This window comes from Symphalangus syndactylus, chromosome 9 (assembly GCF_028878055.3).
Source record: "Symphalangus syndactylus isolate Jambi chromosome 9, NHGRI_mSymSyn1-v2.1_pri, whole genome shotgun sequence".
Classification (NCBI taxonomy): Eukaryota; Metazoa; Chordata; class Mammalia; order Primates; family Hylobatidae; genus Symphalangus; species Symphalangus syndactylus.
The window spans coordinates 120,561,062-120,583,527 of NC_072431.2; the positions used below are offsets into that span (position 1 = coordinate 120,561,062).

A 22,466-nucleotide genomic window follows, 5' to 3' on the forward strand; every position below is an offset into this window, starting at 1 on the left:
CCCATCTACTCAGGAGGCTGAGGCAGGAGAATCACTTGAACCCAGGAGGCGGAGGTTGCAGTGAGCCAAGATCACACCACTGCACTCTGGGCAACAAAGCGAGACTCCATCTCAAAAAAAAAAAAGTCCTAGCACTTTGGGAGGCCAAGGCAGGTGGATCACCTGAGGTTGGGAGTTCGAGACCAGCCTGACCAACATGGAAAACCCCTCCTCTCTACTAAATATACAAAATTAGCTGGGCGTGGTGGTGCATGCCTATAATCCCAGCTACTCGGGAGGCTGAGGCAGGAGAATCCCTGAGGTTGCAGTGAGCTGAGATCACACCATTGCATTCCAGCCTGGGCAATAAGAGCAAAACTCCATCTCAAACAAACAAACAGACAAAAAAATTAGTCAAGTGTGGTGGTGTGTGCCTGTGGTCCCAGCTACTTGAGAGGCTGAGGTGGGAGGATGAACCCAGGAAGTCAAGTCTGCAATGAGCCATGCGTGATCAGGCCATTGCACTTTGGCCTGGACAACAGAGAGAGATCCTGTTCAAAAAAGAAGAGGAGGAAGAGAGAAGAAGAAGAGGAAAAGGAAGGAGAAGGAGAAAGAAAAGGCTTTCAATGTGTCTTAATTTTCTTTTTTTTTTTTTTTTTTTGAGACAGAGTCTTGCTCTGTTGCCCAGGCTGGAGTGCAGTGGCGCGATCTCGGCTCTCTGCAAGCTCCGCCTCCTGGGTTCACACCATTCTCCTGTCTCAGCCTCTGGAGTAGCTGGGACTACAGGCACCACCACCACACCCAGCTAATTTTTTATATTGTTAGTAGAGAGGGGGTTTCACTGTGTTAGCCAGGATCATCTCGATCTCCTGACTTTGTGATCCGCCTGCCTTGGCCTCCCAGAGTGCTGGGATTACAGGCGTGAGCCACTGTGCCAGGCCCAATGTGTCATAATTTTCTGGCATCAATGAGAATTGGTACTTTTCCCAGTGATTTCTCCTATGATTCCCTCAGCCTGTTCTCTAAATCTAGCCATTACTGAAGGTTTTCTCAGAACCTCCTTTCTTTTCTTTCTGGACCCTCTCTCTTGACCATAAGCCATCTCACACAACTCCTAACTCCTAATTCCAAGGCAATGACTCCTTTTTTTGTGTGTGGGGGGTGGACAGAGTTTCACTCTTTTTGTCCAGGCTGGAGAGCAATGGCGTGATCTCAGCTCACCGCAACCTCTACCTCCCGGGTTCAAGTGATTCTTCTGCCTCAGCCTCCTGAGTAGCTGGGATTACAGGCATGTGCCACCATGCCTGGCTAATTTAGTATTTTTAGTAGAGACGGGGTTTCTCCATGTTGGACGTTGGTCAGGCTGGTCTTGAACTCCTGACTGCAGGTGATCTGCCCGTCTTGGCCTCCCAAAGTGCTGGGATTACGGGCGTGAGCCACCGCGCCTGGCTGTCAGTGACTCCTAAACCAACCTTCATCACCCTGAGCTATCTGTGCACAGAGGGACAATGTGTGCTGGTGTCTAAGGATGACACTTAGACCACAGACCAAGAACATAGGTAACACCTGTGCATTGTAACAAAGCCCTAGATGGTAGGTTAGCAAACCTTGTCTTTAAAGGACCAGGTAGCAAGTACTTTCAATTTTGTGGACCATGGGGCTTCCCTGTCCTGATTATTCAGCTTGGTCATTGTAACATGAAAGCAGGCAGAGACAATATGAAATCAAAGAGGCATGGCTGTATCCCCATAGGTTTTTATTTGCAAAAACAGGTGGCAGGCAGGAGCTGGTTGTGGTTTGCTAAGCCCTTTGATCACTGATTTTCAAACAAGAATCCCCTTCAGAATCCACTAGGAGAGAAAGAAAGAAGAGGAAGGAAAGAACTCAGTTCTTCCCTCCCACTTATTCCAACCAGAGCAATTTAGCTTTAATCTATTTGTTTACAATGGCTGACTAAGATTTCATTTGCACAAAGGGTTTCAGGGCCAAAAAGTTTGAAAGCTGCTTGTCTACCAGTTCTCTGAGTTTCATTCTAGGTATGAATCTGTCACCTCCCTCAATCTAGTCACTGTCTGCTTTGATCCACATTCTCTGCCAAAGTAGTAACCGAACTGCCCACTTCTGATCACATTACTTATCAACCTTCAGTGACTCCCTATGAGGCATTCCCAAGCTTCCTCCTTAATCTAACATACCTTCTCCATCAGCCACTCTGGGATCTGTGCAGGAGATTCCCCAAAGGTGCTTTTCCTTCCTTCTGTTTCTGCACATTCTCCCCTTTCCTGGGAGGCTCTCTGCCTCCCATCCCAGGCTCTTTTTAATCATCTATTTCACCACCCAGAAGCAGCCTCTCTTCTATGTTCTTGCTGTACTTTGTTCATGGGGCTTTTATGTGTGCATGTGTTCTAGCTCCCCTGTGGATAAATTATCCTTATTAAGGGCAGGAATCACATTTTGTAGATCTCTGTACCCAGCATAGGCATTAGCATGATACCATATCCACAGCAGCTATTTGAGCTCTTTATTTAGGTTGAAATGGGGCATGCCCTGGCAGAGTGCATCCTACCTCACCAAATATTTCTTCACCTGTCTGTCATCTTCTCACTCCCACCTCCTCTCACTGTCTGCAGGCGGCTATAATTATAATTCACAGGTGTTACCTAAGTTCTTAGATTATAAGAACACCTAGTTGATGCCTGGGAGCTAAAAGAACAAGATCTAGATCAACTAGCGGTGAATGAGACATGAGAAAGTGGCTTGAGAGAGAGACAAGTCCACAAGCCTTGGATGACAGGCAGACATAAGCTCTCTGGCCCAAGTGGGCAAGGTCTAGGCTGAGGCAATTGCCAGTGTTTGGAAAGACATTGTTTTACAGTAGAAAGAGAGCAGTAGCTCTTGGAAAAGAACATACTTAATATTTACAGCTGTTTCATATTAGGTGGATTTCTAATCCTCTGAGCCTCATCTGTAAATTAGGAATAAAATATCTTCTATAATCCTCTGAGGGTTAGGAATAATGTTCCTCATACATAGCATACACAGCAGGCTCAATAAGTGGAATTACGGGTTGTGAAGAAAGGGAGTAAAGAGGCAAATGAGATGTAAAAACAAAAAGAAGGAAAGGGTTGTTTTAAAGATAAATGTCTTTATTTTTCTTTATAGTCTTGCTATGTTGCTCAGGCTGGACTCGAACTCCTGGCCTCAAGTGATCATTCACACTTTGGCATCTCAAAGTGTTAGGATTGCAGACATGAGTTACCATGCCTGGTCAAGATAAATGTCATGAACTACTCTTTTTTTTTTTTCCACGTATGACCAGCAAATCACATTGGTCTCCTTTTAACCATGGCTGAAGTGAGACTGTAATGATGTGGCATGTGCAAAGGAATCACTTGGGAATCTTGTGAAATGACAGATTCTCATTCTATAGGTCTGGGTGGGCTCGATACTGTGCATTTATGATGTAATTCTGCTGGTCTGTGAACCACACTGTGAGTAGAAAAGTGGTTGTCCATATAGGCTGTTGAGATAAAAACAGATGAGTCGGCTGGGATGCCTGGTCTGCTTCCCTCACATGCCTACAAACTACCATGCTTTCACGAAGAAGGAGGTCAGCTGAGGGAGGTTAAACGCTGTTAGGGAGAACAGCACCATGTGGAATGATAAGGGCCAAAGGGTGGAGAAATAACAAGTGAAAAAGAGAACTTGTGTTCTTTGGGGCTTATCTACAGACCATATTTGGACACAAAAAACTGGATTTAAATTCTTCTCAGGGAACGTTAATCTCTTTGGACCTTGGTTGAAATGCTGGAAAAATTAAAAAAAAAAAAAAGATTAAGCAAGATAGCATTAGAAGCTTTTGCAACAAGACACAGTTTCATCAGCGGTAAAATGAGAATAATAATAACAATACCTAAAGCAAATGTAGCAAATTAGTCATTGCAGAATCTAGGTGGTGGGAGTGTGGGTGTTCACTGAACAATTCTTTCTTTTCTTTTTTTCTTTTTTGAGGTGGAGTCTCACTCTGTCTCCCAGGCTGGAGTGCAGTGGTGTGATCTCAGCTCACTGCAGCCTCCACCTCTGGGGTTCAAGCGATTCTCCTTTCTCAGCCTCCCGAGTAGCTGGGATTACAGGTGCCTGCCACCACACCCAGCTAATTTTTTTAGTTTTGGTCGAGACAGGGTTTCTCCATGTTGTCCAGGCTGGTTTCAAACTCCTGACCTCAAGTGATCCGCCCACCTTGGCCTCCCAAACTGCTGGGATTAGAGGCATGAGCCACCGCACCTGGCCCCACTGAACAATTCTTTCAACTTCCCTGTATGTTTGAAAAATCTTCATAGTGAAATGTTGAAAAAATATGCCTCCAAATAAGGTTGAAATTAGATAAATTAGAGTAAAATAGAGGAATGTAAATAACATTAGCCCAGTCTGAACAGTAGTTACTCTCTAAGGGACATTCTTTTAGCAATTTTAGAAATTATTTCGGAGGCAGAAATACACACAAAATGTTTCTGAGGGCCGGGCGCGGTGGCTCATGCCTGTAATCCCTGCACTTTGGGAGGCCGAGGCGGGCAGATCACCTGAGGTCAGGAGTTCAAGACCAGCCTGGCCAACATGGTGAAACCCTGTCTCTACTAAAAATACAAAAATTAGCCAGATGTGGTGGCAGGCGCCTGTAATCCCAGCTACTCGGGAGGCTGAGGCAGGAGAATCGCTTGAACTCGGGAGGTGGAAGTTGCAGTGAGCCGAGACTGCACCACTGCACTCCAGCCTGGGTGACAGAGAGAGACAACATACCAAAAAAAAAAAAAAAAAATATATATATATATATATATATATATATTTTTTTTTTTTCTGAAAGGATACATAAGAAAAGGATAGCATTGGCTGAGTGCGGTGGCTCACGCCTGTAATCCCAGCACTTTGGGAGGCCGAGGCGGGCGGACTGCCTGAGCTCAGGAGTTTGCAACCAGCCTGGGCAACACAGTGAAACCCCGTCTCTACTAAAATACAAAAAAAATTAGCCACGTATGGTGGCATGTGCCTGTAGTCCCAGCTACTCAGGAGGCTGAGGCAGGAGAATTGCTTGAACCCGGGGAGCAGAGGTTGCAGTGAGCTGAGATATCGCCACTGCATTCCAGTCTGGGCGACAGAGAGAGACTCCGTCTCAAAAAAAAAAACAAAAATAAAAAAGAAAAGAAAAGAAAGGATAGCATTGATTGCCTCCAGTGAGGGAGAACTTTGTGAGTAGAGGACAGAACAGAAGGGAGGCTTTTCACTATATTACCTTTTGTAAGTTTTGCATATCAGATCATGTGTAAGTATTACCTATTCAAAAATAAACAAAATTACGGCCAGACATGGTGGCTCACACCTATAATCCCAGCACTTTGGGAGGCCAAGGCAGGCAGATCACTTGAGGTCACGAGTTCAAGACCAGCCTGGCCAACATGGTGAAACCCTGTCTCTACTAAAAATACAAAAATTAGCCAGGTGTGGTGGCGGGCGCCTGTAATCCCAGCTACTTGGGAGGCTGAGGCAGGAGAATTGCTTGAACCTGGGAGGCAGAGGTTGCAGTGAGCCAAGATTACACCACTGCACTCCAGCCTGGGTGACAGAGACTCCATCTCAAAATAAATAAATAAATAAAATCAAAATAAAAACATAGAGGTCTCAAAGTCTAATAGTTTGCATCTCTTCCGAGCAGTTTTAATCATTAAATTGCAGAATTTGCTGTGCATGGCCCTTGGTTATCAAAGAGGTCAATGTCCAGCTTCATTGAAGTGGTACGTAATGAGGTTGAATTGACCTATGCACAGCCAGCTGGCTCGATCTATTTGAGGACATTTTTAGCTATGAGCCAAAGGACTGCATTTTCCATTCCTGCATTCCAGACAGGGCTGAGCTCAGGAAATATCTAGGTTGGGTAGCCAGAGGCAGACTGGAGGTCTAGTAGGTGTGTGTTAAAGGACGTAGACGGAGATAGGGAGTGAAGAGCTACACATCACGACTGGGTCACAGTCCTGAGTAAGGAATATTTTACATGTTCCATACTTAAAGTTTACCAAGTGTTTATAGACATCGCCTTCTCTGAGTCATCCAATTTCTCTGGATGCCAAGTGGGCAAGGATTTTGTCCTGTCTTACTAAAGAGGAAAACAGTGTGGTGACCATGAGATACACTGCTCAGATATCCTTGGCTGAGGGCTCCTGCTGCCTTCTGAACTCCATCACCACGTGTGAGCTGAGGTCACACACCCATGGACTACTCTCAGCCAGTGACAGAGTGTGGCAGGGATATTAAGGCAGGCTGATACTTTGGAGATATAGGACTCCTCTGATGACTGGAGTGCTCCTGCAGCCTCGCTGAACTTTCTTTAGAGTGCACGATAATGTAACGTGCTTCTAGCCACCCTTCCCTCCCTTCCTCTCTTCTTCACTTGGGTTGAGGCCTGCGTCGCAGTCTGATGGGCCTGCCAGCCTTTCCTGGCTCCTTCCCATTTTCTCTTAGAGGCATTTCCTACAAGTTGAATACTATTTTGTCATCAAACATAGATCTGGGTGATTGTAGGTATGCTTGTAATCACTGCAATATATTGTCTTTGTTTTCAGAAATTCATTTCAACTTGAGTCATTAGATACACAAATCTTTTTTTCCTACCAGCTTATCATTTTGAATACTTTATTAAAAATATTTACATATACATGTGATTCTGTGTGGCATATTACATAGGCATAGAAATAACAATTGGCTAGGCACACTGGCTCACACCTGTAATTCCAGCACTTTGGGAGGCCGAGGCAGGTGGATCATTTGAGGCCAGGAGTTCAAGATCAGCCTGGCCAACATGGTGAAACTCTGTCTCTACTAAAAATACAAAAAATTAGCTGGGTATGGTGGTGCATGCCTGTACTCCCAGATACTCGGGAGGCTGAGGCAGAAGAATCGCTTGAACCTGGGAGGTAGAGGTTGTAGCCAGCTGAGATCGTACCACTGCACTCCAGCCTGGGTGACAGAGTGAGACCCTGTCTGCCCCGCAAAAAAAAAAGGAAAAAGAGAGAAAGACAGGTTCTCACTGTGTTGCCCAGGCTGAAGTGAGTGGCTATTTACAAGTGTGATCATAGTGCATGACAGCACTGTGATCTCCTATGATCACTCTTAAACTCCTGGGCTCAAGTGATCCGCCTGCCTCAGCCTCATGAGTAGCTGGGACAACAGGCACATGCCACCATGCCTGGCTATTTATTATTTTTATTGAGACGGAGTCTCACTCTGTTGCCCACGCCAGAGTGCAGTGGGGCAATCTCAGTTCACTGCAATCTCTGCCTCCCGAGTTTGTGCAATTCTCCTGCCTCAGCCTTCCGAGCCCTGGGATTACAGGTGTGCACCACCACGCCCAGCTAGTTTTTTTTTTTGAGACGGAGTCTCACTGTCGCCCAGGCTGGAGAGCAGTGGCACAATCCTGGCTCACTGCAAACTCTGTCTCCCAGGCTCAAGCAATTCTCCTGCCTCAGCCTCCCCAGTAGCTGGGATTATAGGCGTGCTTCCACCACGCCCAGCTAATTTTGTATATTTAGTAGAGACGGGGTTTCACCATGTTAGCTAGGCTGATCTCCAATTCCTGACCTCAGGTAATCTAACCGCCTCAGTCTCCCAAAGTGCTGGGATTACAGTAGTGAGCCACCGCGCTGGGCCCTAGTTTTTGTATTTTTAGGACAGGGTTTCACCATGTTGGCCAGGCTGGTCTCATGCTCCTGACCTCAAGTGACCCATCCACCTCAGACTCCCAAAGTGCTGGGATTACAGGTGTGAGCCACCATGCCTGGCCCATGCCTGGCTATTTAGCGTTTATGAAGACTTCAAGGTATTTTTGTTGTTGTTCTTTGTAAAATAATTTGTCCTCCCCCATTGTCCACTCCACTTTTCTTTTTTCTTTTTTTTCTTTTTTTGTTTTGAGACAGAGTCTTGCTCTGTCACCCACGCTAGAGTGCAGTTGCCTGATCTCGGCTCACTGCAACCCGGCTCAAGTGATCTTCCCACCACAGCCTCTTTAGTAGCTGGGACTACAGGCTACAGGCACACACCACCGTACCTGGCTAATTTTTGTATTTTTTTGTACAGATGAGGTTTCACTATGTTGCGCAGGCCGGTCTGGAACTCCTGGGCCCAAGAATCCTCGTGTCTCAGCCTCCCAAAGTGCTGAGATTACAGGCATGAACCAGCCACTTCACTTTTCCTTGTCTTTATTAATGCTCTGGAGTTTGTAATTATATGGCCAACCTAGGGGTTCTGGGAACTTACTCAGGCCAGGAGAATTGCCATTTGCAGATGACCCTTGTGGTTTGGCAAGGAATGTCATAAACCCACACATGCTGGTCAAAGGAGGAGATGATTTAAGTCTTTTGAAATGGTGTCATCAGGAGAATGGAGACATTGTCAGCTGTGAGCAGGACACCATTTGACATAGGGTGGGAGGAGGCAGAGCAATCAGCAGGCTCTTACTTCTAGACTGTTCTTGGAGTTGGCTGGCAGCAACCTGATTGGCAATAGTTGTTTGCCTGAGTTCCCAGGATTCCATTTTGAGTTCATTCTGGTTGAACAGAACGTTTTGTCAGAACAATTATGGCTTTCTTTCTAAAGTGTGCTTGGCCGGAAAAGAAAGCAGGAGCCCTCAAGGGCTAATAATCTAGCAGTGGCTGACACTGAAGTGATGCATGGAAGAAAGGCTACCAAGCAAGGGAGGTGGAGAGCAGTTTGAAGCAACTGGGGTAAGCCGAGGTGTGTGAAAGCGGTCCTTCTGCTCGTGCATCCCCACAGAGACAGAAGTGTGGCTAGAGACGAGGAGTGTGCCAAAGCCAGAGGGCCACAGGAAAGGGAAGGCTTGGGCAGCAGTACATGACTTGGTGAAGACATGAAGAATGTCTTCAAGGAACTTGTCTATGTAGCAGACTGGTGATGAGCTGGTCTTGTTGAGTCCGTGTAGTAAGGAATCAGTACCTTACACACACGCACACACACACATGAGAGAGAGAAAGAGAGAGAACAGTATTGCCTTGCCTGTTTACAACAGAGATCTCAGTTACTTACTAACTATATATTCTGGGCTTTTCAAGAGCAGGGGTCATGAATTTTTTTTTTTTTTTTTTTTTTTTTTCTTTAGACAGAGTCTTGCTCTGTTGCCCAGGCTAGAGTGCAGTGGTGTGATCTCAGCTCACTGCAACTTCCACCTCCTGGTTTCAAGAGATTCTCCTGCCTCAGCCTCCCCAGTAGCTGGGATTACACATGTGCGCCACCACGCCCGGCTAATTATTGTATTTTTTAGTAGAGGTAGGGTTTCACCATGTTGGCTAGGCTGGTCTTGAACTCCTGACCTCATGATCCGTCTGCCTTGGCCTCCCAAAGTGCTGGGATTACCGGCATGAGCCACTGCACCCAGCTGAGGGATCATTAATTTTACCTCTGTTGATTCCCTAATGTTATTCAATACAGGGCTGCACACTTGCCAGGGCTGCCTTGAATACAGTATATTATTCTTTTGGGCATCATGGAAAACAGGTTCTTGACATCCTGCCAATGTGCACTATGCTAAGTGGTTTCCACGCCCAAAAGCACGAAAGTTCCCCACCACATCTTCAACATTCTTTCTCCACACATTTTAGGGCTCTACCTAACAGTTCAGTTCTAAACACATCTTTCACTAAGCATGAGGTTTGTTAGTGTTGACAGTCAATACCAGATTAAACCTCTGTGTCCCTTAGCCATTTGCAGAGAGGCCTGGGAAATCAACCATAAACAAAAGGCACATGGGGGTGAGAAGATAGGCAAGGACCCACAGGGAAATTGCTCATTCTGATGGTGAAGACAGTCCTGACAGACCTGAGGGAAAAGGTTACAAGGAAAGGAAGCCCAAGGGCTTCTACTTTGTCCCAGATTTGTATCTGCATGTGCAATTTTTTTGGTTTTGTTATGTTTGTTTTTTTGAGACAGAGTCCTGCCCTGTCACCCAGGCTGGAGTGCAATGGCGCCATCTCAGCTCACTGCAACCCCCTGCCTTCTGGGTTCAAGGGATTCTCCTGCCTCAGCCTCCCAAGTAGCTGGGATTACAGGCACAAACCACCACACTCGGCTAATTTTTGTATTTTTAGTAGAGACGGGGTTTCACCACGTTGGCCAGGCTGGTCTCAAACTCCTGACCTCGTGATCTGCCCGCCTTGGCCACCCAAAGTGCTGGGATTACAGGCGTGAGCCACCGCGCCCAGCCCCTCCCTTTTTTTTTTTTTTGACAGAGTCTTGCTCTATCACCCAGGCTGGAGGGCAGTGGTGCGGTCTCATCTCACTGCAACCTCTGCCTCCTGGGTTTGAGCGATTCTCCTGCCTCAGCCTCCTGAGCAGCTAGGACTAAAGGCATGTGCCACCACACCTGGCTAATTTTTGTATTTTTAGTAGAGACGGGGTTTCACTATGTTGGCCAGGCTGGTCTCAAACTCCTGACCTTGTGGTCCGCCCGCCTCGGCCTCCCAAAGTCCTGGGATTACAGGCGTGAGCCACCGCGCCTGGTCTGCCTGCATGGTTTTCTACCCATTCAAAGGACTGGTAAGGAGCTGCCAAATCTTTTCAGGGACCCTCACAGCTGCTTGCAGATTGTGAATCAGGGATTCTCATGAACAGGCAGAACTATCACAAGAAGTCCAGCATGAAGTGAATGATGGTAGTATGTGGTCCATTGCTAAGAGACGTAGCGTGCTGCTTTTGTTTTTAAAATTTCTCTGTGTTATACTTTCTGCTTACAAAAGGAGAAATATAGGCTCACTAAACATTTTCAAACATTATAAGAAATATATAATATGAAAAGTGTGGAAGTTTTTTTATGATTCCTGCCCATCTATCCCAGATCACCATTGCCAATTATTTGGTATATCTCTCGAGATGGCGTGCTTTCTGATTTTGAAGCAGATTGTGTCTTTTTTTTTTTTTTTTTTTTTTTTTGAGACAGGATACAGCTCTGACACCCAGGAGAGAGTGCAGTGGTGCAGTCTTGGTTCATTACAGCCTCCACCTCCCAGGCTCAAGCCATTCTGTCACCTCAACCTCCTGGGTAGCTGGGATAACAGGTGCATGCCACCACACCCAGTTAATTTTTGTATGTTTTGTAGAGCCAGAGTTTCGACATGTTGCCCAGGCTGGTCTCCAACTCCTGAGCTCAAGTCATCTGCCTGCCTCAGCTTCCCAAAGTGCTAGGATTACGAGCCACTGTGCCCAGCCAGGTTGTGACTTAAAATGTGCAATATCTTAGACTTCCAAAAATTGCACCACAAACAGATTCCTTGGCAGTTTGGAGTGTATGTCCCAATCTGTGTGTATGTGTGGGTACAAGAGAAAGAGACAGAGAAAGAATAAATGTAATAAAATCACCACTATTCTTTTTCTGGGAAATAGTCTTCAGTTCTTGATTTTTATCTTTCACATGAAATTGTGTTATTAATTAGGTAGCCAGATCATTTATTTAACATGAATATATTAAAATTTAGTTCAGTCCGAGACTACCCCAATCAGAATCTCCCCACCCTCCATTAAATAAATAAGTAAGAGCTGGTTATGAGCCTCATATGCTCATTTGGTGGAGCGCTGTCAAGAACACGGTGATAGGCCAGGCACAGGGGCTCACGCATGTAATCCCAACACTTTGGGAGGATGGGGTGGGAAGATCGCCTGAGCCCAGGAGTTTGACACTAGCCTGGACAACATACCAAGGCCCCATCTCTATTAAAAAAAAAGAAAAAAAAGAAGAAGAAGAACATGATGGTCTAGGTGTGGTTTCTGCCCAAGAATCCCAGAAGTTCTTATGAGCATGTGAAGGGAAGGGGCCATATTTTTTATGCCTAGCAAGGATATTCTGTGGTGGTGGCTTGAGGAGAAACCCTTTTGTAAACAATTACTGGGAAACCTGCAAGTTAAACTTCGACTCCCTCACGGAAGTAAAACCATGTGCGTTTTGGGCATACCCACTCAGTGCACCAGCCACTAAGCGGTTCCAGAGAGTAGTCCTTGTATTTCAGGGGTACGTGTTGCTTGGAGAAAGGAGACAGAGACCTAGATTCTTTGTTTTGTTTTGTTTGAGACACAGTCTCACTCTCTTGCCCGGACTGGAGTGCAGTGGCCTGATCTTAGCTCACTGCAACCTCCGCCTCTCAGGCTCAAGGGATTCTCCCACCTCAGCCTCCCGAGTAGCTGGGATTACAAGTGCATGCCACTACCGCCCAGATAATTTTTGTATTTTAATAGAGACGGGGTTTCACCATGTTGGTCAGGCTGGTCTCGAACTCCTGACCTCAAATGATCCACCTGCCTCGGCCTCCCAAAGTGCTGGGATTATAGGTGTGAGCCACTGGATCCGGCCCCCTAGATTCTTATTCATTCTGTAACAGGTGGCTGCTTTGCTGAGTTTATGCTCCCACATCCACACTTTTACAGAACATTTGAGAGAATATGTTTTGGCTCATGAATTAACTTGCAGTTTGAGACTCCCTAACTGACAATCTCCAAGCTGCTGTGGGAGTCCTTGATTCACATACATGTGTAAAATTTTGCTTGGATTTTCTAGGACAGTGAGCTGCATCCAGTTACAGGCTTTCTGTAACCAAGTTCTAGGTAGAACTTAGCACTCATCAGTGACTTCTCTTGTTAGTTGTTTAGTCCTGTGAGCATTAAGTAGAATCTAATATAAATATCCATCTAAAAAGCACACTTTGGGCTAGGCACGGTGGCTCATGCATAGCACTTTGGGAGGCCAAGGCGGGTGGATTACCTGAGGTCAGGAGTTCAAGACCAGGCTAGTCAACATGGTGAAACCCCGTCGCTACTAAAAATACAAAAATTGGCCAGGCGTGGTGGTACACACCTGTAATACCAGCTACTTGGGAGACTGAGGCAGGAGAACCGCTTGAATCTGGGAGGCAGAGGTTGCAGTGAACCCACATCTCGCCACTGCACTCCAGCCTGAGCCACACAGCAAGACTCCATCTCAAAAAAAAAAAAAAAAAAATTGGTCAAGCACAGTGGCTCATGCCTATAATCCCAGCACTTTGGGAGGCCAAGGCAGGCAGATCACCTGAAGTCAGGAATTCGAGACCAGCCTGGCCAACATGGCAAAACCCTGACTCTACTAAAATTACAAAAATTAGCCGGGCACCGTGGCAGGTGCCTGTAGTCCTAGCTACTCGGGAGGCAGGAGAATCGCTTGAACCCGAGAGGTCGAGGTTGTGGTGAGCCAAGATCACGCCACTGCACTCCAGCCTGGGTGACGGGGTGAAACCTTGTCTCAAAACAAAAACAAGAACAAAAACAAAAAAAAAATTAGCCAGTCATGGTGGCAGGCGCCTGTGATCCCAGCTACTCAGGAGGCTGAGGCAGGAGAATCACTTGAACCCAGGAGGTGGAGATTGCAGTGAGCTGACATCGTGCCACTGCACTACAGCCTGGGTGACAGAGCAAGACTCTGTCTCAAAAAAAAATCAAGATGCATTATATGTATGACATTATTTTAATTCAGCTCTTGGTTAACTAGAGACATTCGGATTTAGCTATTCTACATTTCCAGGGTTACATCTGTAGACCTATAAAGCCAGCCTGAGATGCATTAATATAGGGAGTGGAGGGGTGGCAGAGTGTTTCTGAGTTCATATTCCATTCTGTTAGTTATATCTAATCAGAATCTGAGTGATGATCTTGGGGCCCACAAGGAATTTCCCAGTGGGCAAATTATGAGGGAGGTATGTAGCTTTTTTGTTTTGTTTTCTTTTGAGACAGGGTCCCACTCTCTTATCCAGGCTGGAGTGCAGTGTCTCCATTACAGCAGTCCCCAACTGCAGCCTTGACCACCCAGGCTCAAATGATCCTCCTACCTCAGCCAGCAAGTAGGACTACAGGCGCATGCCACCACACCCGGCTAATTTTGTATTTTCTGTAGAGACGGGATTTCACCATGTTGCCCAGGCTGGTCTCAAACTCCTGGGTTCAAGTGATCACCTGCCTCAGCCTCCCAAAGGGCTGGGATTACAGGCATGAACCACTAGCTTATCTTTGAAATAGGAGGTTTGTGTGACACAGTCCCCAGCTTGACTTTTCCCTTTGGCTTAGTGATTTTGGGGTCCCAAGACTTATTTTCCTTTCACACAGGTAAAGTCCGGAGAAGAAGCTGGTGAGAAAGACACAGGAGCCAGATGCTGAATGACGGTAAATCGAATCCTGGAGGGAACCAAACAAAACCCTGAAAACCTCCAGGAATCTCAGGTCGGCCAAATCCTTGGTAATGTCCTGCCACTCCCCAGGACTGCCACACTGTACACATCCTATCTAATGGCAACCTACTGCAGGGGCCAAGGAAAAACGTCTCCTTTGTCCTCTGGAGGTTCACTGAAAAATCAACTGGCAGAAAGCAAATTAACAGGGCAAAAGATGTACATGTATTATTATAAAAAGACGTAAATGTATTATCGGGCATGTCGGGGAGCCACAGAGTAATTACTCCACCTCTCATTGGTTTCAGAAGCTTATATACCCCTCCTGAGGTTACAGAAAGTTTGGGGGCTCAGAGAATGTTGGTAAATCAGGATTTAGTGGCAAGACAGAAATGGAAACTTGGCTAGCAAAGGTCATCTCATTATGTAGATCGGGGTCCCCAGACGTTGGGCCGTTTACATTGTGGTCATTTACATTCCTGTTAGGAATAGGGCCACACAGCAAGAGGTGAGTGGCGGGTGAGTGAGCAATACCGCCTGAGCTCTGCCTCCTGTCAGGTCAGCAGCTGGTATTAGGTTCTCTTAGGAGCAAGAACCCTGTTGTAAACTGCACATGCAAGGGATCTAGGTTGCGGCTCCTTATGAGAATCTAATGCCTGATGATTTATGGTGGAACAGTTTCATCCTGAAAACCATCCCCCTGCCCTGGTACATGGAAAAATTGTCTTCCATGAAAGCTATCCCTGGTGCCAAAAAGGTTGGCGACCGCTGATGTAGATGAAACCTCACAGGTAGTAGCCATTGGAGAAAATAGATGGTTAGTGTTTCTTTCAGACCTTTAAAGGTGTCAGACTCTCCATTAATCTTTCCTATATCTGGACAAGGGAAAACCTCAGAGAGCACCTGGCTGCATCAATGCAGATTTTCTCTGTATATTGCAAGACTCTCCCTTACACACACACACACACACACACACACACACACACACACACACACACACACACAAACAGCTTCGTAGGACTACTTTTGCCTGCAGGTTCTCTGAACAGCCATCTGAAAATATGTGAAAGAAGTATATTTTGGGGTAAAATTTTTTGGTTTCCTTCACTACGCATCTCACCTTGGGTGTTAGTCTTGCCACTGGTTTCATGTTCTTAGATTCACGAAGCTGAAAATAGTTGGGGGTGCAGAATTTGATGTGCTTCATCCTTTGTGGGCTTGAAGAGTCTCTTGTTCCCAAAATTAGTCCCTGGGGCCCTCTGCTTCACAGGCAAATAAAAGCAAAAGGAAGCTTGCTCAGCCTTAAGTGAGGAAATGACTCACAGGTTTAAAACAAAAAAGGAAAAGATGGAGGCATTTTGTAGGTGAAAGGGTGAGAGTCTTCTGATGCAAAATCAGAGGTCATTAGAGCAGGGATGGATTATCAATAAGCAGAGCAAACATTTGCTTAGGGAACAAACAGCGCCAGAACACGAAAAAGAAAAGAAAAACATAATAATTTAATTACTTAAAACACTGAAGATGGCAACATAGGAAAAAACCCAAACCAGAACTCTTTTGGACTTCGTAACACTTATTTTATGGTTCAGTATTTATGGCTTAGTATTTTATTTTGAATTACATGTGGGGAGGAGGGGGAAAATAATTTTTCTTGCTAAGTAAGGACTATTATATATTCAGGTATAATGGTATAAGGGATACCATTTTAATGGGTCCGTTTGGAGCTTTAAATATGATCAACAGTATCTGTGTGCATGCAAGATTGGTTAAGAAATTGGGGTAGACCGGGTGCGGTGGCTCACGCCTGTAATCCCAGCACTTCGGGAGGCCGAGGCGGGTGGATAACGAGGTCAAGAGATCGAGACCATCCTGGCCAACATGGTGAAACCCCGTCTCTACTAAAAATACAAAAATTAGCTGGGCGTGGTGGCCCGCGCTTGTAGTCCCAGCTACTCTGGAGGCTGAGGCAGGAGAATCACTTGAACCCGGGAGGCTGGGGTTGCAGTGAGCCGAGATCGCACCACTGCACTCCAGCCTGGCGACAGAGCGAGACTCCGTCTCAAAAACAACAACAACAACAACAACAACAACAACAAAACCAACAAGAACAACAACAAAAAACGAAAACAAATTGGGGTAAAAGCCTCTGAGAGCTTCCTACAGTTTCAACTCCAAAGCTTCACAAAGCCAGTCCCTGAGACTCCAGCGCTGTGGGCTCCTCGGGGGGCGGACCCGCGGCGCCAGCGCCTGCTCTCTTCCCACCTCCCAACCCTCCTCTCTGCTGTATCCTCCTTGCGAGCTGTGGGGGTGGGGGGCGGGGGAGTGGGGGCCGAGGCCGGACAGCTTCATCTGGAAATCCCCAGCCACTCACGGGGGAAGAAGTCCCACCAGCCCTACCAGGCCTCGGGCGCTGGCACAACTTGTCTGCTCAAATAATCTCGTTCCAAATCCGTGCGTTTTACACAAGAAACAAACAAAACAACAACAAAAAACACAACTGGGACTCAGATGACAATTTGTCTTTGAAAAACAATGCATAACCCTGCACATATAAAGTTGCCTATCTCACATAAACCTAGGCAGCTGTCATTCTGGAGTGATCTGGAGTTAAGTTTTTTCTTTTCTTTTTCTTTTTCTTTTTTTTTTTTTTTTTTTTAGGCAGGGTCTCACTCTGTCACTCAGGCTGGAGTGCAGTGGCGCGATCTCGACTCATTGCAGCCTCGACCACTTGGGCTCAAACGATTCTTTCACCTTAGCCACCCACCCCCCCTGACCCCAATCCCGCTAAACAGCCGGGACTAGCTGGGACTACAGGCGCGCGCCACCACGCCGGGCTACTTTCTTTGTATTTTGGGAGAGACGGGGTTTCGCCATGTTGGCCAGGCTGGTGATTCGCTCGCCTCGGCATCCCAAAGTGCTAGGATTACAGGCGTGAGCCACCGCGCCCAGCCTCCACCAAACTTTTAAAAGTTATTAGTTCTCTAAAAATAACAGCGTAGAAGCCACTGTGCAGTGCCACGCGATCTCGGCTCAATGCAGCCTCGACCTCCCAGGCTCAAGCGATCCTCCCATCTTAGCCTCGCAGGTGGCTGGGCCCACAGGCGCGCGACACCACGCTGGGCTATTTTTTAAAATAAAATAAAAAAAAATCTTCGCCAGGCTGGTCTCGAACTCCTAGGCTCGAGAGATTTCTCGCCTCAGCCTCCCAAAGTGTTGTGATTACAGGCGTGAGCCACCGCTTCCATTTTTAAAGAGTTCTATTCTGAGGACTAACGCCATTCGACAAGTTGGTGTGAATTTGTTTGCGTTTTTCAAAACCCCAAAGCCGGCCTGGGCGCCATCCCCATTTGCCCCGGGCCTCTCAGGACCCCGACCACAGGCAGGGCCCCGACCCCAGGCAGCGCCCTGACTCCAGGCAGGGCTACCTCCAATTCCCAGCCTCCCCAGGCGGGGCCCCCGCCCCGTTCCCGACAAGCTCACTCTCGGCGCGGCGGGGCCCCTCACCCAGGCAGCACACCCTCTCACCCCGACCGGGCCCCCACCGCTCTAGGAGGGCCGGCGTTGGGGGAGGGCGCCGGGACGTGCCCGACGAGGGTGACACTCGGGCTTGGGACAGGGCGTGCTGCCGCGGGTCACGTGCTGCGGAGGCTCGGGGAGGGGCGGCCAGGCGGGGTTTATAGCCCAGGCGCCCGCGGGCCCCACGCTTTGACCGGGTGGTGGCAGCTGGAGTCGTCTTCGGGACGCGCCTGCTCTTCGCCTTTCGCTACGGTCCGTCGGTGAGTGCGCGCCCACTCGGTGCCCCAGCGAGCCTGTCCCGGGCCCCCAGCGGCGCCCAGTTGGGGTCGGGGGCTCCCCGGGACCTCGGGGCCGCTACTCTGCTCCCCGCGGGGCTCTAACGTGGACGGGACGCGGGGGTGATGGTCCCAGACCCCCCGCTCGCCTAGCGGCTTCCAGGTCCTGGCTGGGTGGGGGCGGTCTCCTGAACCCGCGCTTTCGACCCTTACCTTTGTGCGTTGAGGCTTCTTTCCTGCCAACAGATTTAGGGCGATTGCTGTCAGATGTCCCTTGGCCTGCCTGGGTGGTTGTGGGGAAATAATTAACATTTGTCAAAGGGACATTATCGAAAGGGAAACGCGTTAGAAAACCGCATTTTTTTTTTTTTTTTTGATGGAGTCTCGCTCTGTCGCCCAGGCTGGAGCGCAGTGACACCATCTAGGCTTACTGCAACCTCCGCCTCCCCGGTTCAAGCGATTCTCCTGCCTCAGCCTCCAGAGCAGCTGGGATTACAGGCGCCCGCCACCACGCCCGGCTAATTTTTGTATTTTTAGAAGAGACGGGGTTTCACCATGTTGGTCAGGCTGGTCTTGAACTCCTGACCTCAAGCAATCCACCCGCCTCGGCCTCCCAAAGTGCTGGGATGACAGGCGTGAGCCACCGCGCCCAGCCTGAAAATCGCATTTTGTGGGTACACATTTTATGGGTACCCAATGGGAATGGGATACCGATACTGGCGCGTTTTCCGCCTTCAGAGTAGTGGTGGCTCTGTTCTTGCGGAGTGGAATCTTGGCGAGGGGAGGGTGAGCGGGCCGGCTGGGGCACGGACGACAGCAAGCAGGTTCTTTCCCTCCCAGCTCCGCCGCGGTCTGCTTTGTGTGGGTATGAGCTTTGGGGATACTAAGGTGACGTTTACAGGCGTCCTGAAGTGCTTCTTCCTCAGAGCACCTCCTTGCTGCTGTGCGTAGTCTCCCCTAAACTAGCTTCCGTCCTTTCACAAGGAAGTTTTAATACGTACCCGCAAAGTGTTCCCACTTGATGGTCCTGTGATCCCCACAAGAATCCCGGCTGACCAAGATGTCTTCTACTTAAAATCTCTTTTTAGTCTTAACCTGGGTTTTAATTTGGCTAGCATTTTTGTCAACAGATACTCGGAGAAACAAGACAAGTATGTCAGCAACTTTACTTCTCCCTCCTGAGTATTGCAAGTTTACACATAAGCTCTGAAACTTTGCCTCAAAAGAGGGAGTGGGGTTGTGTGGGTGTGGGTCCTTCAGGAGGGGGACCTGGAGAGCTGGAGAGAGGAAAGAAGTGCAGAAGACTACACGGAGCTCACCCTGAATTTTTCTCTACTTGAAATCAGCATTTGCTTGGGTTGGGGAATGAATTTGGGAGAGTCTTATCCCAGTGTTCTGAAATAAGTCTCTTTTCTGCAGATTTCTTTCTCCAGGAAGAAAAATGGCATCCGTTGCAGTTGATCCACAACTGGTATGAATTTTGAGTAGCCTTCACCTACTTTCTCTCCTCTTGTGTTTTGAGAGATTAATAAGCATACCCTCCCTACTTTGATTGCAGAGTGTGGTGACTCGGGTGGTCAACCTGCCCTTGGTAAGCTCCACGTATGACCTCATGTCCTCAGCCTATCTCAGTACAAAGGACCAGTATCCCTACCTGAAGTCTGTGTGTGAGATGGCAGAGAAGGGTGTGAAGACCATCACCTCCGTGGCCATGACCAGTGCTCTGCCCATCATCCAGAAGCTTGAGCCGCAAAGTGAGTTCTGATTTTTCAAGATGCCGTTAAGGGACTGGTCAGTGGTGAGCCCCTGAGCTCACAGCAGTAACATCCGGAACTCCTCAGCCCTTCCTGGGGCATAGGCTGCCTTTACCTAGAAACTTTCAGGTGACCCTCATTACCGTAAAAGGCCTGTTTCTTTTCTTTTTTGAGATAGAGTCTCACTCTGTCACCCAGGCTGGAGGTCAGTGGCGCGATCTTGGCTCACCGCAACCTCTGCCTGCCAGGTTCAAGTGATTCTCCTGCCTCAGCCTCCCGAGTAGGTGGGACTACAGGCTTCCGCCACCATGCCCAGCTAATTTTTGTATTTTTAGTAGAGATGCGGTTTCACAATATTGGCCAGGCTTAACTCCTGACTTTGTGATCCACCCACCTCTGCCTCCTGAAGTTCTGGGATTACAGGCGTGAGCCACCGCACCTGTCCGTAGAAGGCCTGTTTCATAGTTCTGGCAGATGTTTATGATCCTTTAATTAAAAATCCCCCAGAGGATGGGCACGGTGGCCTACACCTGTAATCCTAGCACTTTGGGAGGCCTAGATGGGAGGATCACTTGAGGCCTGGAATTTGAGACTGCTCACTGCAGTTTCTGCCTCCTGGGCTCTGGTGATTCTCCTGCCTTAGCTCCCCGAGTAGTTGGGATTATAGGCATACACCACCATGCCCAGCTAATTTTGTATTTTTAGTAGAGACAGGGTTTTGCCATGTTGGCCAGGCTGGTCAGGGACTCCTGACCCCAGGTGATCCACTGGCCTCAGCCTCCCAAAGTGCTGGGACTACAGGTGTGAGCCACCATGCCTGGCCATGAATGAGTTTTAGAAATGGATAGTGGTGATGGTTGTATAATGTTGTAAATGGACTTAATGCCACTGAATTGCACAGTTGAAAATGGTTGAAATGGTGAAGTTTGTTATGTATATTTTACCAAAATAAAAAAAGAATAGAAATCTCATACTCCATGAGAAATCTCATACTCTCATACTTAGTAGTCACTCCCCATTTCCTAACAACCACCCTAAGGCAGCTACTAATCTACTTTGTCTTTATAGATTTGCCTATGCTGGATATTTCTTATATATGAAATCATAAAATGTGTGGGTTTTTTGTGATTGGCTTCTTTCATTGAGCATAGTGTTTTCAAAGTTAATCTATCTTGTCCCATCATATCAGTACTTCATCTCTTTTTATTGTGGAATAGTAATTCACTGTCTAGACAGACAATATTTATTCATTCTTCAACTGATAGATGTTTGGGTTCATTCTACTTTTGGAGATTATGTGTAATGCTTCTGTGAACATTTGTATACAAGCTTTTGTGTGGACATATGTTTTCAGGTTTTTTTGGTATATACCCAGGAGTGGAATTGCTGGGTTATATAATAACTGTTTAAGCTTTTGAGGAGCTGCCAGACTGTTTTCCAAATCAGCTGTACCATTTTACCTTCCCACCAACACTGTATGGAGGCTCCAATTTCTCCACATCATGAACTGCTTTTGAATAAAGATTTAAATCATTCTTTCAAATGGTTAAGCCAGGGACTTTTAGCATTATAAGGAGCCTTTAGAGACCAGCCATTCCAACTCTGCTACTTCCTAAATGAATTTGGTACTAGTACTTGGTTTGGTACTCTTAGCGGGAAGCTCACACTAAAATCTCCCTTGTTAGGGAGATCCAGGGTGGACTTAGCATATTCTTTCCTTGTGAGGACTCCAAATACACTGACCTGTGCTGAAGTAAGCGTAGGTAGGGATTAAATTGGCATGGGGATGCCGATTTTGAGAGAGTTTCCAGATACCTTATTCTCTGAATGGGAGTTCAGGGAAAGCCTGGCTACTCTTGGCATTAACATTAGTGGCCAGTTGATAAGGAAGAAGCTTCAGAGCCAGCTTCCTGTTTGGCCTGTCACTGCCTCTGCCTGCTCCTCCCTCACACCCCCATATTTCCTTATCTGTAGAAGAGAGTTGCCAGCAACTTGCCAGGCCTCTTCCTGTCAGAGCTAGAGAAACCAGGCAATGCATTCTGTTATATAAGATCAACATTCTTGCCTTTTTTTTTTTTTTTTTTTGAGATGGAGTCTCGCTCTGTCACCCAGGCTGGAGTGCAATGGCGCATCTCGGCTCACTGGAACCCCTGCTTCCTGAGTTCAAGCGATTCTCCTGCCTCAGCCTCCTGAGTAGCTGGGACTACAGGCGCACACCACCATGCCCAGCTAATTTTTGTATTTTTAGTAGAGACAAGGTTTCACCATGTTGGCCAGGATGGTCTCAATCTCTTGACCTCATGATCCACCTGCCTCAGCCTCCCAAAGTGCTGGGATGACAGGCGTGAGTCACTGCGCCCAGCCCATTATTGCCAATTTTTATAAGGCCTATGGTAATGTGTGTTCATTCTATACCTATAGTACTACATTAACATTTTCCCATTTGTGATTCTAGTTGCAGTTGCCAATATCTATGCCTGTAAGGGGCTAGACAGGATTGAGGAGAGACTGCCTATTCTGAATCAGCCATCAACTCAGGTGAGCTTGGGACAAAAGTGCTGAGGCTTGACACTTCACGTTTTCACCTTCTATCTGTTAAAACAAGCTGTACATACCACAAACAGGCAAATACTTGTTTTCTCAACCTGGATCTGGATGTGTGTTTGAAAATTAATGGCCACTTCCTTACTTCCTGAACTGTTGTC

At 47.3% G+C, this 22,466-nt stretch overlaps 1 protein-coding gene across 15 annotated transcripts in view; it reads left to right on the plus strand.

Annotated features, from left to right (window-relative positions):
- The window catches only part of PLIN2 (perilipin 2), a 115,994-nt gene that overhangs the window by 73,700 nt on the left and 19,828 nt on the right, over nucleotides 1–22,466 (plus strand). For 7 of the 15 annotated variants that reach the window (XM_063609096.1, XM_063609102.1, XM_063609098.1 and 4 more), the window contains 4 exons: nucleotides 14,155–14,211; nucleotides 19,427–19,478; nucleotides 19,566–19,761; nucleotides 22,217–22,299. In XM_063609096.1, the coding sequence (XP_063465166.1) occupies nucleotides 19,449–19,478; nucleotides 19,566–19,761; nucleotides 22,217–22,299 (309 nt within the window). In that variant the 5' untranslated portion in view covers nucleotides 14,155–14,211; nucleotides 19,427–19,448. Of the gene's footprint in view, nucleotides 1–14,154; nucleotides 14,285–17,320; nucleotides 17,993–19,426; nucleotides 19,479–19,565; nucleotides 19,762–22,216; nucleotides 22,300–22,466 lie in introns of those variants that run through there. The other 8 variants (XM_063609092.1, XM_063609093.1, XM_063609097.1 and 5 more) reach the window with 4 other exon arrangements.